The sequence below is a fragment of the Oncorhynchus kisutch genome, linkage group LG22, assembly GCF_002021735.2.
Source record: "Oncorhynchus kisutch isolate 150728-3 linkage group LG22, Okis_V2, whole genome shotgun sequence".
Lineage (NCBI taxonomy): Eukaryota > Metazoa > Chordata > Actinopteri > Salmoniformes > Salmonidae > Oncorhynchus > Oncorhynchus kisutch.
In genome coordinates this window covers 14,545,239-14,561,230 of record NC_034195.2, presented here as the reverse complement: position 1 = coordinate 14,561,230, position 15,992 = coordinate 14,545,239, and the positions used below count along the sequence as shown (strand labels likewise).

The 15,992-nt window shown below is 42.7% G+C and overlaps 1 protein-coding gene across 2 annotated transcripts in view; it reads right to left on the bottom strand.

Moving 5' to 3' along the window:
* Window positions 1–729: 729 nt before the first annotated feature.
* si:dkeyp-19e1.3 (formin-like protein 5) overlaps window positions 730–15,992 on the bottom strand; it is a 109,636-nt gene continuing 94,373 nt past the window's right edge. Inside the window, exons 9-15 of one of the 2 annotated variants that reach the window (XR_004204802.1) lie at window positions 11,766–11,886; window positions 11,513–11,607; window positions 11,294–11,359; window positions 11,046–11,145; window positions 7,990–8,142; window positions 3,676–7,340; window positions 730–3,629 (exon numbers count right to left, since the gene is read on the bottom strand). Coding sequence is in view for 1 of the 2 variants with exons in the window: in XM_020456209.2 (XP_020311798.1) it covers window positions 5,677–7,340; window positions 7,990–8,142; window positions 11,046–11,145; window positions 11,294–11,359; window positions 11,513–11,607; window positions 11,766–11,886 (2,199 nt within the window). In the remaining variant the exon portion in view is untranslated. Of the gene's footprint in view, window positions 7,341–7,989; window positions 8,143–11,045; window positions 11,146–11,293; window positions 11,360–11,512; window positions 11,608–11,765; window positions 11,887–15,992 lie in introns of both variants that reach the window. The other variant, XM_020456209.2, reaches the window with a different exon arrangement.

Here is a 15,992-nt window from a genome sequence, read left to right as displayed (position 1 = left end):
AACGCAACTCATACATTTCCATCTAACAGTACTAACCCACGATATTGCAATGTATCACCGCAATACCATATAGAATAATTTCTTACTTTAGGACCATACGATCACAAATTCCTATTTATTACGACAATACCATCAGGATCTCATAACCTTAAAAACGGCAGTACCTTCAGGACTCTATCTCTAAAATGGGATTTGGTTTAAAACAATTACAGGTGCACCTTACTATCTTATACCATATCATTGTAATGCATTCTCTAATATGTCTATAGCGCTTTTGAGTCCACACAGGTCTCTAACTCACACTGGGTTTTTGCTTTAAAGTCTTAACTTGTCCACACAGGTTCTAGTTTCCATCCGGTCCACACAGGTTTGGAAGCTAACATTAAATGATCTTAACTAGTTCACACAGATTTGGATGTTAACGCTTGATTGCAGATCCCTCGGAACTCTATTTTCTCAACCAAAAAATGAATTGGTTTCCAAGAAATGTCAGTGTCACCCTATTTATCTGTCTCTGTTCAAAGCTATCCATTCTGCTGACGCTCCCAGCCAGGCGGGGATCCGATCTGCTCCGTCTAGTGGAGTATGGCTATCCCAGCTGCATCAAATGCAACTCCTGTGCACGGTTAACCTGGATTTCCCCGGGAACAATCAGCAAAATTAAGATTATTATTCCCTCCTCGTCACCAAGTATTGTGGTGGAAATTATAACTAAGTGAGAGAGACTTATTTCTTCAAACAATCATTCTTTAATATCGATGAATTATTGTAATAGTGAAGCTGGTCTATCCCACACTCTAAAGTATGATGCCGAGAGCTCAACGAGCAGATTTGAACCACAGCATTTTACAACAAAGTACATCCTCTTGAATGTTCATGACAAACAGATGAATTGAATTATACAAAAGGTACATTGCGCTATCAAGCAACATACAGCAAGATTTACATTGCGCCAGGTTTCGGTCTCTAGGTCATTTACTGCTTGTTTTACAGGGTTATCTTGTCAGTTTCGCACCCCTTAACACACAGATACTAGTTATTCAACAGAATGCAGGCTTTAGGTTCTATCACCAAGCCATCATAAATCAATTACTAGCGCCAAGCCTCAGAGGCCCAACTCAGTCCCACAGACACAGATGAGAGACCTCAAAGCTATTCGATGCATAAACAGTATTACAACAATCTTGTCATTTTTCTACCATACCTTTCTACCATAGAAGTTTGGAACCACCAAGACTCTTCCTAGAGTCTGAGCATCGGGGGAGAAGGGCCTCGGTAGTCACTCTGACAACCCGATGGTCACTCTGACAGAACTCCAGTTCCTCTGTGGATATGGGAAAACCTTCCAGAAGGAAAACCATTCCTGCAGCACTCCACCGATCAGGCCTTTATGGTAGAGTGGCCAGATGGAAGCCACTCCTCAGTAAAAGGCACATGAAAGCCCGCTTGGAGTTTGCCAAAAGGCACCTGAAGACTCTCAGACCATGAGAAAGAAGATTCTCTGGTCTGATGAAACCAAGATTGAACTCTTTGGCCTGAATGCCAAGTGTCACGTTTGGAGGAAACCTGGCACCATCCCTACGGTGAAGCATGGTGATAGCAACATCATGCTGTGGGGGGATGTTTTTCAGCGGCAGGGACTGGGAGAACAGTCAGGATCGAGGGAAAGATGAACGGAGCAAAGTACAGAGAGATCTTTGATGAAAACCTGCTCCAGAGTGCTCAGGACCTCAGCCTGGGGCGAAGGTTCACCTTCCAACAGGACAACGACCCTAAGCACACAGCCAAGACAATGCAGGGGTGGCTTCGGGACAAGTCTCTGAATGTCCTTGAGTAACCCAGCTAGAGGACTTGAACCTGCTCGAACATCTCTGGAGAGACCTGAAAATAGCTGTGCAGTGATACTCTCCATCCAACCTGGAGAGTTGACCAATCAAGTTCAAGTTGAGATTTGTTTTTCCATACCCAGTTCTAAATTCACTGTCAAAATATCCTCTACCAGCCTGTTGAGAATAGGGTTAAAAGGTTAATTGTGGATAAAATATACCATTTTACTCTAACTGGTCTGTTCTGTGGGAGGAAAGAAAACGCAAACATTTTTCTTTTTTTATACAACATTTGTCAAAGTATGTTCTTGTTCACGAGGTTGGTCTGAGCTCAAGGCACTGCCCAGATTAAGATATTGATAAGCTATACTTCAAAACTGGACACCAACAGATCCTTATGATGAAAAAGATGTGTTAGTTCAAACCAACCCCTGTGAACAAGCCGAATGACGTAGCTCTTTTCAGAACATTGTACAGGCCTTTCAAAAGAATGCACAGTAACCAAGGACAAAACACACTCCAAACAGACTGGAGAAAATACAAGTAGAAGTGCAAGCACAAAAACTTCAAACAGATGTCCATAACACTCAAATAATTTAATAAAATCAGTAAACAACAGATAAAATGTAGACTAGGACTGCGTCCCACATGGCATCCTAATTCCCTACATAATTTTGTCAAAAGTAGTAAACTATACAAAGAATAGGGTGCCATTTGGGATGGATCCCATATTTCCTTGTTATGTTATGGCTCAAACTTCCATTCCTCCAAGAATACCTCTCTTCTGAATGCTGGTTTCTTTTGTCAACCAATCAACACTGACCTCACTTCTAGACGGGCTGTGGCTCTTCAACTACGGTTGTGTCCTGATTCTCGACACTTCTCCTGAAGTACGCACTTGCACCCTTTCTCTTGGGTTTAAAAATGGTCAAAACAACCTCCAAACAATATTTTTGTTCCATTGTTGATTGTTCCATAGTTTTTTTTGATTGTTGATCCCACAACAAATGCATGTCAACACTGTTAAAGGTCCAATGCAGGGATTATTTAAATCTCAATATCATATTTCTGGGTAACAATTAAGTAACTTACTGAGATAGTTTTTCAAAAACTAAAATGGTATAAAAGAAACAAAAATAGCTTCTTAGCAAAGTGCAATTTTGTTAGGACTGTGTGGGAGTGATCTGATTTAGGGAGGGGAAAACTGGTTTGGCTAAAACTCCATTCCACCAAAAACAGGCTGAAATTTCAGGCGGCCTTTTCAAACAGCATACACACGAAAAGGGCATTTTAAAAAAAATTAATTTTCCCAATTTCAGAGTATTACTCCAACCTCATAGTGTGGAAATGTATATAAGGAACACAGGTCAATCAAGTTGACTGCTCTGGGCCTTTAAGGTTTCTATTTCTCCAATAGGTGAAACCAGTCTTTCATAAATGATATTGGGTAGGCTAAAGAATTATTGGATTCCCTAATAACACCATCTTGTGTTCCCATTTGTTTTTGTGTTAAATGGTTTGTTTATGAAGTAAACATGTTGCACATTCAGCAGGATACAACATCACACAATGTTCAGGTAGCAATGTGTTATGTAGAGCAAATATGCCTCTGTCATGTAGAATAACTAATCACGTCAGCTGTATTCAAGACATTCCTATCTGCAACATTCTGAACCGTTTGCCTACTGAACATGGCTCTGCTTCACCCACAACACTTCTGGTCTTCTTTGTAAATATAGTACCAGTCAAAAGTTTGGACACACCTACTCATTCAAGGGTTGTGGGGCTCTGGGTTTTTGGTAACTCTGGGTCTTCCTTTCTGCCACAGGAAAGGAAGACCCAGAGTTACCTCTGCTGCAGAGGATACGTTCATTAGTTACCAGCCTCAGAAATTGCAGCCCAAATAAATGCTTCAGCGTTCTCTGAACAGTTTCTTGGAGACTGTGTGAATCAGGGCTTCATGGTTGAATTGCTGCACAGGAAACACTACTAAAGGACACCAATAAGAAGAAGAGACTTGCTTGGGCCAAGAAACACGAGCAATGGACATTAGACCGGTGGAAATCTGTCCTTTGGTCTGATGAGTCCAAATTTGAGATTTTTGGACTGCATGTGTGGTTCCCACCTTGCAGCATGAAGGAGGTGGTGTGGTGGTGACACGGATTTATTTAGAATTCAAGGCACTCTTAACCAGCATGGCTACCACAGCATTCTGCAGCGATACGCCATCCCATCTGGTTTGCGCTTAGTGGGACTATCATTTGATTTTCAACAGGACAATGACCCAAAACACACCTACAAAACACACCTACACCTAAGGGCTATTTGACCAAGAAGGAGAGTGATGGAGTGCTGCATCAGATGACCTGGCCTCCACAATCACCCGACCTCAACCCAATTGAGATGGGTTGGACCGCAGAGTGAAAGAAAAGCAGCCAACTAGTGCTAAGCATATGTGGGAAATCCTTCAAGACTGTTGGAAAAGCATTTCCCATGAAAGTGGGAAATGTGCAGAGTATGCAAAGCTGTCATCAAGGCAAAGGGTGGCTACTCTTAAGAATCTAAATGATTTGTTTAACACTTTTTTTTGGTTACTAAATGATACCATGTGTTATTTCATAGATTTGATGTCTTCACTATTATTCTACAATGTAGAAAATAGTAAAAATAAAGAAGAACCCTTGAATGAGTTGGTGCGTCCTAACTTTTGACTGGTACTGTGCATAACCCTTCTCCATAAAATATGTACAGTACGTTATTGCTGTGATGTCACAGAAAGGTATCAAAACAAACTGGAATAATAGTAACACAATAAAATGCCTTTCGAAAATGGAAACGATATCCACAAGATGAAACAAAGAAAACCAGCAAAATCCAAACCAACACAGTACTGCTTCTAACATAAAAGAAAAAGGACTCGACTATAAGTCCTTAATGCTCAATGAAACATGCGTCAGTATATACAGTAGTGACTATTGCACCATGGTTCTATCAACGAGAGAGAGTTAAATAGTGAGAGCACCTAATTTGAAGGTCTGCTTAAACATTTTGCTTATACAAAATCTTTAAATAGATTGGTAACCATGAACAAATGGCATGTAAATCATCATATGTAATTTCCCCACGTTCAGTATGTAACATACGTTTAAGTATAAACTGCCAACTCTTCATCATTACAAAATCACGAATAACAGGCTGTATAAATGTTATTTAAATAGTTTACAAATAATGTTTTTAAGCAGTGTATAAGCAAATTCAAATAAGTTCAATAACCTTTTGGTCTAACTATATTTTATTGAGTTCTGTGAGCCTGCTCAAATAAATTAAGTACTGGTATGGGATATAGGCCTTTGGTGCTTCACAATGACTGTATGCCAACTTGGAAAGCCCTTTGAGTTAAGTTCTTGAACAGAAATTCCTGTTTTCATTGGATGTTAAACTGCTCAATGCTTAAGACACTGCTGTTACAGGAAAAAGGAACTGAAAGAAACAGATTCCTACATGATGAAAAGACCAACTGGTCATATTGCCAGACACATGCACACACACCTTAAAATGTGAGGCAAGACTACGGTTTAAAATTTAGGTGAACATTTAGAAAACTACTTGCTGCCCTTAATAAAAAAGGTGCAAACACCACAAAATATCGATACATAACTATAAAAAAAGTGATTTGCTCTCTCCAAAAACAGCAACTGACCACACTAAGGGCTTTTCCCTCTCCCTCCTACAAAATGGCTTTGTATGTTAGATGAGCACAGTAGGTAATTGCAGCAGTCTCTTCAGTCCATTGTCTCGTTCCCACACAGCCACGTGTCTCAAATTCTTTACCTTTCAAACTCTAGAAACCCTAAAAGGTGACCGATTTGGGCAGCTGGTGGCTTCCAGCATGCATTCTATAAAAGTCTGGGTTGGATCGTACTGAGGTGACCTCTCCTGCCGACTGTCCAGATGAGGGCCCCGGAAGCAGCATCTGGGCCGTGAAGGCAGGCAGGGCAGGGAGGGGCCTGTGGGCCGTGGGCAGTTTTTCTAACTGGGAGGAGACCTGGTTCTGGTTTGAGCTTTGGCTCTGGTTGGCAGTGGTGGCTCTGTGTGTGTCCATTAGGCTGTGGAGCCCAGTGTGGTGGTTAGGAGGAGGGCTACACTGGAAAGGAGCCAGTCTATCGGCGAAGCAGGGCGGCGGCGGAGGGATGATGATGGAGTCTACCACCCAGCTCTCCTCCTGTCCTTCATAGTCCGGCTCCTGTGGAAAAGAGGGAAGGGCTGAGAAGGTGGTAGGAAGAGGAGAGGGGGAGGGAGAGGCAGAGAGGAGGGTGGGAGAGGAGGTGTCGGGCAGGGAAAGGAGGAACACCGGAGGAGGCGGCGGTAGGGGATGGAAAAGAGAGGAGGATGAGGGGTCATCATCTAGCTCAGGTATGCGCGGCGGTGGTGGTAGGCCGAACATCCCCAGTGTTTCCTGAGGGCTGGTGCCTGGCAAGGGGCTCTGCGGCAGGGTAGTGGCCACCTCCAGCAGCCGGTCCATGAAGCAGTCCTCGATGTCAGCCTCCGAGAGGTTGTCGTACTGGGAGGTGTTTGAGGGCCGGCGGTCCCCTGCCGTCTGGGGCACGCAGAGTGACACGGGGAACATAGTGGGCTTGAAGGCGATTCGGGGGGGCGGCTTGGCAAAGGCGAGGGAAAAAGAGGGCCGCGAGGACGGGGATTCCTCCAGGATGAGGTCCAGGGACGTGGGTGGAGGTGGACGTGGACTCTTAGGCTTCGGTAGGGGTTCTACCCCTAGTGAAAGAGCCGAGCAGGGGGGCACAGAGTCCGACTTCAGCCCTACCTTGGTCCCGTCTCGCAAGCATAGAGGTTCGGGGCCCAGGGGTGTGTGGGCGCTCTCTTCCATAGAGTAAAAGGGTGGAGGGGGTAGATCCGGGAACTCCAGTGTCTTAGACCCTGATCCAGACTGTGTGATGGAAACATCCCCAACAGGGGGCTCGTAGGGCGGAGGCCAGTAACCGGGCTCTTCCTGGGTCTCTGGACCTGCAGATCGGGCCTCAATCCCCACTCTACCACCCCTACCCTCAGACAGACTCCTTTCTCCTCCTTTCTCCACCTCTGAGACATGGTCACTCGGACACTCCTCCACCCTATCCCTGACACCCCGCACCCCTGGAGTGGAACCAACCTTATGTGGCTTCGGCGGAGGCTTGGGTGGGGTGACTGGACACATTTTGGGCCCTTCTGGCATCAGAGCCTGATTGTGGACTACCACCGGTTCCTGAGAGGACATGGGGCGCAGGGGGTCGTGGGCCCCAGGGATGCTGCTGGTGTCCTGGGTGTCCCCGGGACAGAAGGAGCGGTCAAGGGTGATGGTGTCCGGCCGGTGGGCCTCTATGTGGGGCTGGAGCTGGAGCGGGGGCTGGAGACTGGTCTTGGGCTGGTCCAGAGGGAGGGCTAGATCACGCTGGAAGGGCATCAGGAGAACAGGCCGCTCCTCACCGAGGGGCTTCTTAGGCAGCTCCTCTGACTTGGCTACAGTAGGGGAAGATAACATAGCAATTAAAAACAGAATAACTATTATAATATTAACACATGGTTGTAGTTCACTTGGCTTTTTATGTTTTAAACACTGACCATGTTCAAATACTTAGTGGCAATACGTAACTTTTTGGGTGACCTGATCTGTTCTGTGTGCGCTATTTCAAGGTAACCCATTCTTAGCTTTTGTTTTTTTGATCTTTTACTTTCAGTTCTGTACACCAGCTTCAAACAGCAGAAACAACAATATTTTTGGATATGAAAAATGTATTTCACAGTGGTTTTGATGGTACTATGACTCTCTACACACTATACTAGCTTATTTTATAAAACTGATAGCAACCAGGAAATGGCGGAGCGATTTCTGCATAGTGCAACTAAGAAATGCATCCTTGAATATGTTGGATTGGTGAAAGTATAAAGGGTGGTAACCTTGTTCTCATCTATCCAATCACTTATAGATCTGTGCTTATCCCAAGGAAATGACAAAGAGGGGATGCATTTCTGAAGTAATTGAAAAGGGCCACTAATCCCAGTGTGAAAGTTAGCTTTAGGCAAATGACTGACTGACAGATTAACTGACTGATTGACCACCCGACTTCCTGTCTGTCTGGGGACTGATAGACTAGGCAGAAAGCCCCACCTGATGGTGGGAGGTCCAGCTTCATCTTACGGAGCTCGGCCATGGACGCCTGCAGCTGCTCCACCACCACGTCGTCGGGTAGGAAGAATGAGCTGGACAGGTGCTCCTGGAGGAACTCCCTCAGGTCCTCCAGAGGAAGCTTCAGCAAGCGCTCTGATTAAACAGACACAGGATGGACACAGGAGAGCGCAAATTAGGATAGTTTTTTACTAATTAATATGCAGACCAAATCAAATCGACATTCTGACTCAGATAACAATGGCAGCTACGTTGACAGTGTGACACTGCCACGTTGATATGATCTTTTCTGATAGAAAACCACTGAAAGAGTACAACTTTGTTGTCACTGATACACCTCTTCTGCTTGCCCGGAAGTCTTTCAGTATTTGATCTGAAACATTGAACTAGCTAATCAATCCCCTTACAGGTTAAATAATAAAATAGTAGCCAATCATAAATAATCAAACAACAGCAAACATCAAGTGACGTGTGATGAAACCAATCCGCAAATCAGCTGAATTACTCAACAATCACACTACATCCAATGAAAAGACGGCATTCCTCTCTTCTCCACAGTAACCAGTAACCATCTGCATTATGTAAGCGAAGTAGCCAACCAACTGTGAGGCAACATGTGTACCGATGTCATTCACGTGGAAATACCCTATAGATGGCGCCGACAGACATGGCAGCTCTGGTTCTCGTTCCTGGTTCTAGTTGTGTGTTATTTCTTACATTAGCCCAGAAAGTTTGTGTTATTACATACAGCCCAAAATAACATTTGGATATCAGAGCAGCGGCAATTCACCAGGAATACAACATTCCCAAATTGGATCCTTTGTTCGTACCCCCCAGGGCAACTGAACTTATCCCAGAGGCTGCTCCAAGACACCGCCGGCGGAGAAGAGGTATTTGGAGTGGACTTCTAGTCCGACTCAGGAGGCGTGCACACCATCCACCGCTTCAGAGTATATTACAGTCTCTTTATTGTCTATTTATTGTCCTGGACAATAAAGTAGATGAGCTCAGGGCGAGGATCTCTTTCCATAGAGACATCAGGTACTGTAACATACTCTCGTTTGACGGAAACATGGCTCTCTCGGGATATACTGTCCGTGTCCACACAGCCAGCTGGGTTCTCAGGATATCGCACAGACAGGAATAAAGAACTCTCCGGGGAAGAAGGTGGGGGGTGTATGCTTCATGATTAACTTCTCATCGTGTGATTGTAACAACGTACAGAAACTCAAGTCCTTTTGTTCACCTGACCTAGAATACCTCAAATGCCGACCATATTACCTCCCAAGAGAATTCTCTTCGGTTATAGTCACAGCCGTGCATATTCCCCCTCCAGCCGAAACGACAACGGCCCTCAAGGAACTACACTGGACTTTGTGCAAACTGGAAACCACATATTCTGAGGCAGCATTTATTGTAGCTGGGGATTTTAACAAAGCAAATTTGAGGAAAACGCTACTGAAGCTCTAACAACACATTGACTGTAGTACTCGCACTGCTAAATCACTCGACCACTGCTACTCCAACTTCCGGGATGCCTACAAGGCCTTACCCCGCCCTCCCTTCGGCAAATCAGATCATGACTCCATTTTGCTCATCCCTTCCTATAGGCAGATACTAAAACAGGAAGTATCTGTGCGAAGGTTTATCTAACACTGGTCTGACCAAACGAAACCATGCTTCAAGATTGTTTTGATCACATGGACTGGGATAAATTCCTGGGTAGCCTCAGAATAACATTGATGTATACACGGTGACTGAGTTCATCAGGAAGTGTATAGCGAATGTTGTTCCCACTGTAACTATTAAAACCTACCCAAACCGTGGACAGATGGCAGCTTCCGCGCAAAACTGAAAACGTGAACCACCGTATTTAACCATGGCAAGGTGACTGGGAATATGGTTGAATATAAAACTGTGTAGTTATTCCCTCCGTAAGGTAATCAAACAGGCAAAACGTGAGTACAGAAACAAAATGGAGTCGCAATTCAACGGCTCAGACACGAGACATACAGTGGGGCAAAAAACGATTTAGTCAGCTACCAACTGTGCAAGTTCTCCCACTTAAAAAGATGAGAGAGGCCTGCAATTTTCATCATAGGTACACTTCAACTATGACAGACAAAAGTAGAAAACAAATACAGAAAATCACATTGTAGGATTTTTTATGAATGTATTTACAAATTTCTGGTGGAAAATAAGTATTTGGTCAATAACAAAAGTTTATCTCAATACTTTGTTATATACCCTTTGTTGGCAATGACAGAGGTCAAATGTTTTCTGTAAGTCTTCACAAGGTTTTCACACACTGTTGCTGGTATTTTGGCCCATTCCTCCATGCAGATCTCCTCTAGAGCAGTGATGTTTTGGGGCTGTTGCTGGGCAACACAGACTTTCAACTCCCTTTCTATGGGGTTGAGATCTGGAGACTGGCTAGACCACTCCAGGACCTTGAAATGCTTCTTACGAAGCCAAAATCTCACGATACATGGCCCCATTCATTCTTTCCTTTACACGGATCAGTCGTCCTGGTCCCTTTGCAGACAAACAGCCCCAAAGCATGATGTTTCCACCCCCATGCTTCACAGTAGGTATGGTGTTCTTTGGATGCAACACAGCATTCTTGAAACTCCCCAAATACAGATGTGCCAAGCTTGTGGCGTCATATTCAAGACTTCAGGCTGTAATCGCTGCCAAAAGTGCTTCAACAAAATACTGAGATAAGGGTCTGAATACTTATGTTAATGTGATATTCCTGCAAACATTTCTAAAAACCTGTTTTTGCTTTGTCATTATGGGGTATTGTGTGTCGATTGACGAGGGGGAAAAAACAATTTAATCAATTTCAGAAAAAGGCTGTACGTAACAAAATGTGGAAAAAGTTAAGGGGTCTGAAAACTTTGAATGCACTGTAAGTCAAGGGGTATGAAAACTTTCTGAAGGCACTGAAGGCACACCTCAACACATGACATATGACAAAAATGTAATATGACCTCCAGTGTGTCGATTCTATCCTTCTCTGATGATGTCATACTCACTCTTGTGTATTTTGAGGGTGGTGTAGGCCATGGCTGTGAGTATCCTCTCTCCCTCTAGGATGTAGATGTCCCACAAGCGCAGGGTCAGGGTGAACGGGGTCTGTCGCAGAGACACACGTCAGAGGAGACATTTTGAAACTCTTGTAAATAAACATAAAAATATGTTTGGATATAGTATTTCGGGTCATTGGACATCAGGTGGCTAAATTTACAATAGGGGGGGGGGGGTTCAAATGTATGACTCTCACCCTATCTATGAAGCACTGCAGGAACCATTTAGTGGTGTATATTCCGTTGGACATCTGCTCTCTGTCCTACAGGCAATAGAAGAGTGAAACTGGGTAATTATTTTAGTATACTTACAGCCCTGGCTTTCCAGAGAAAAAGGATATCTAACACAGATTAAGTACTGCCTTTCTGAAAAGAGTTGAATTTAGTGACAAACGCTAGGGATATGCGTTTCCCACCAGGTGTTTCTTTAGCTTGGGGAGGAGCTTGGAGAGGATCTGCTCGTGGTGGGCCTGGTAGCGCTGCAGCTTGGGGAACCCAGGGATGAAGAATCCTACCACACACATACAGGGACAAAAAGAGAGGATGCATAGTTAGAAGCCATGTCAAGAATGTAAAACAAAAATGTAAACAAGGTCTATGACAGTAGTTCAGTAGCAACCTAACTAACTCCTCCTACATCCCTCGCTCTCCCTCTCCTCCCCTGCTCACCATGCATGGTGTGGTTGTTGTTTGTGAGGAGCTGGGACAAGGCCCAGAAGGCGTCCTCCTCGTTCAGGTACATGAGCAGGATGGCGGCGATCTGACTCATCCCCTGGCAGTAGCTCACCTCCTGGGGACAGGACAATAGATCTTTAAAAAATAGATCTTGGAAAGTGGATAGATCTTGGAAAGTGGAGGCGCATGTCGCAAGTCACGACTTCACAGGAGAGCCTTTCGAATGGAATTGTTATTTCTTACATTTTTTAAATCAAAATGCATATTTTGGCAGAAATGCCTTCTTGGACATTCCATGTGCCTTAATAACAAACTTGTATGCCACCTGTAAATATGAATAAAATGGTTAAATTACGAGTCGTTTTGGTTAAGCCACACAAAAAGTTAGCAACCTTCCCACTAGCCATGATTGGCTGAGATGAGTGGGCTGGACATGCCGAGAGAGGAGTTAGGATTGGTCAGCCATAGAAGCTCATCAGTCTGTGTTGGTAATCCTGTCGAACGTGGCTTTAAAAAAATCTATTGTGTCGTGGAGCTGCATAAGTGTGGCTCTCCACTTTCTGGAGGATCAAGTTATGAAATCAGTGGAACTAGAGTATGATAGCTAAAGAGATGGAGAAAACACCTGTCTCTGGATTACATCTTCAAACTAAGGGAAACCGTGGCATAGCATTCCTGACTACGAGACGCGTCCATGCACAATGATGTATATAGGTAAGATAGCTAGCTACATTTTCAGATATTACACTTTTTCAAATTTTGACAGAAAGTGGTTTCATTTCAAGCTAAAGTGTACAGTTAGCTAGCTAGCTAACGTTAGCTGGCTGGCTCCCTAGCTGATGTTATTATTAGTTTCCCAGAGCCGTTTGCTGTTCTAGTTAGAGCCTAACTAGCTAACATTGAACATCGGTGGTTAGCTCCCAACACTGTGGCATTTTTGGCACAGTTCATTGTGGTTTAACTAGCTAACGTTAGCTGGCTGACGCTGTTTATTGTTTAACTAGCTAATGTTGGCTGGCTGACTTGTTAGATAACATTACATGACGTGTGTACAACACCCGTTGAATATGGCTGGTGTCAGTAAAGTCTGCAAAAAAAGAGTATTGAAATTGTTGCCTGCAGAGCTGGTTAGGCTCTTTTCATGTTATCCAGAGGTAAACAAATCATCGGCCAGAGCGGAAAGTGTGTGCTTCGATAGCAAAACGAGATGCTGGGGCTAAAGCTTAGCTTAGTGTGAACAATGCTGAATGGTTGTAGACAAAGAAGAGCTCTTCACTAGATAGCAAAACAATCAAAGGCGATTTTCTCAAAAGTGAGTTTACAAGTTGATCAACTTTCAAAGCAGAATTACTTTCCCATTGTTCCTCAAATGCAGTGTATGATATACAATTTTGTAGCTTTGAGCCTCTACTTTTAAATAATGTAAAAAACACAATTTCAAATTTTGCTACCTAAGACCGAATCCAGGTGTTGAGTCACATTTTTGCATTAAAAAAAACACCCTTGATTTTTCCCACATTTTGTTACGTTACAGCCTTATTTTAAAATGTATGTTCTCCCCTCATCTACACCCAATAGCCTACAATTGTATTAGCCTACTTTTGTATTTTGCAATTGTATTAGCCTATTCCAATATATCTGTCATTCAGTGACATTTATTCCCATAGTAATTCTTTATGGATCCATCCAGATGTGGTTAGAAAACAGCGCATGTGGTGGGCTATGCAAAGAGATTGGTGAAGTGACATGCCCTGCAAACACACATTAATACATTTAAAGTCCCTAAACTCGGCTGAGCAGTAGGGTTGACCCGAGCGTTCTGATCTAACAACAGTAGTCAAGCACCCAAACTAACTGGCTAACGTTGGCTAGCTACTTCCAGAAACAAATGAGAGAACCGCTTACTTTGACCAATTTACTCGCCATAGCTGGTTAGGCTGTTTTTAAGTTAGTTGGTGACTGCAACTGTGCTTCTGGCAAACATTTTATTCTGATTTTTTTGCCAACGTTTACTGACACTGGACATATTCAACGGGTGTTTAGAGTTTGTAAATTTGTCAGTGAATCTGCGCACTGGCACACAGACGAGAGTGCTCTAAAATCGGAGTAGATAGCCAGAGCAAATATACCAGCTACGTCTATTGACAGTTGTCGCAGTGACATCAAACAATATTTAGAAATAGTTACTTGCATAGTGGAGTCTTTTGTTTAGACATGTAGCTAGCCAGCTAAACAATGTATCCCAACTCATATTATTACTACCCTGCATGAATATACAGGTAGCCAACTAACCAGCTTCAACATTAGCTAGCTAACATTAGGCTATAACTAGTAATGCAAATGGCTCTGAGATACAAATAATATTACTACACAGATCATACATGTAACGCTAGCTAGCTAACAGTACACTTTAGCTTGAAATGAAAACAACTTTGACAAAATTAGAAACGTGTAATATCTGAAAATGTAGCTAGCTAGCTTCTCCCTCTCTGTCACGGATGCCACAGTTGCCCTTAGTTTGAAGATGTAATCCGGAGACAAGTGTTTTATACAACAACCTTCTGTGTGTTTTCTTTTCATATTTGCAATCAAATGTACTCCATCTTCTTAGCTATCATAGTCTAATTCCACTGATTTCAAACCTCGGTCCTCCAGAAAGAGGAGAGCAACACTTATGCAGTTCTATGACATAATATCTTTCAAAAGAGCTGCGTTACCTACACATACTGACCAGTTCATATTATAGACAGAAGCGTGCTAATGGCAGACCAATCCGAACTCATCTCTCAGCATGTCATGTCCACTCATTATCTCAGCCAATCAGGGCTAGCAGGAAGGTTGCTGACTTTTTCCATGGCTAAACCAACTAGGCTCGTAATTTAACAACTTTATTCATATTTACAGATGGCATACATGTTTGTTATTAAGGAACATGAAAGTTCACATATTCCAGAAGGCATTTCTGCCAAACATGATAAAATAAAGGTTTACGTTCAAATGGCGCTCCTGTGAAGTAGAGACGCGCGACATACAGTTTCCTGAAACGATTTTCACAAGAGAAACAACAGTTTTAGTAAGTAATAAGCTACAGTCCAGTTACAACTACTTTTTTGTGGGTGTAGGAAGAGCAATTCTTACACTATTGTTCTAAATTCAATCACTCTTCTTCTTCATTCTCATCATTCAGTTCATTCAAATTCAATTGTAATACATTTTGTCCTAGTTTTGCGTGTGCTCCAAAGGGATAACTTGAAATAACATGATATACAGTTGGTTAAGAAAATCATAAAAATAAAAATGTGATTATTTATTAGCCTATCAGTATTTTAGGCACATGTGAATTAGGCCTCATGTAAATCAGTCAAAAGCTCAAGAGATACTGTTTTTGCATGACAACAGGTGCTGTTAGATTACAATATAATTTATCTGCCAGTTTGGAACAACATTTCCTTTATGAGTAGTGAGTGATCCTAGGGTGGCAACACACACATTCTAAGTGATTTCAATGAGTCTTTCTCCATTCTGATTGATAAAACTGTTCAATTAAAGTTCAACCATACAAATTTCATCATTTCCTGCACTCAAATGCAGTGATGGAAAAAGTACACAATTGTCAATTATTCAAGTAAAAGTCATCCAGTAAAATACTACTTGAGTAAGAGTCTGATGAAAGTATTTGGTTTTAAATATACTTAAGTATCAAAAGTAAATGTAATTGATAAAATGTACTTAAGCATCAAAAGTATAAATCATTTAATATTCCTTATATTAAGCAAACCAGATGGCACCATTTTTTTTAACGGATAGCCAGGGGCACACTCCAACACTCAGACATAATTTACAAACAAAGCACGTGTTTAGTGAGTCCTCCAGATCAGAGGCAGTAGACGACCAGGGATGTTCTCTTGACAAGTGCGGGAATTGGACTATTTTCTTGTCCTGCTAAACATTCAAAATGTAACGAGTACTTTTAGGTGTCAGGGAAAAATGTATGGAGTAAAAAGTACAGTATTTTCTTTAGGAATGTAGTGAAGTAAAAGTTTTCAAATAAAAATAAAAAGCACAGATGCCCAAAAAATATATACTTTACACCACTGCTCAATTGAGATAATTTCCACACTGCCACGTAGGACTGCACAATATGGGCAAATAATCTAGGACTTATTTTTAACCAAATGTTGCAATTGCGATTTGACTTGCGAATTAGAGCAAATAGAATGA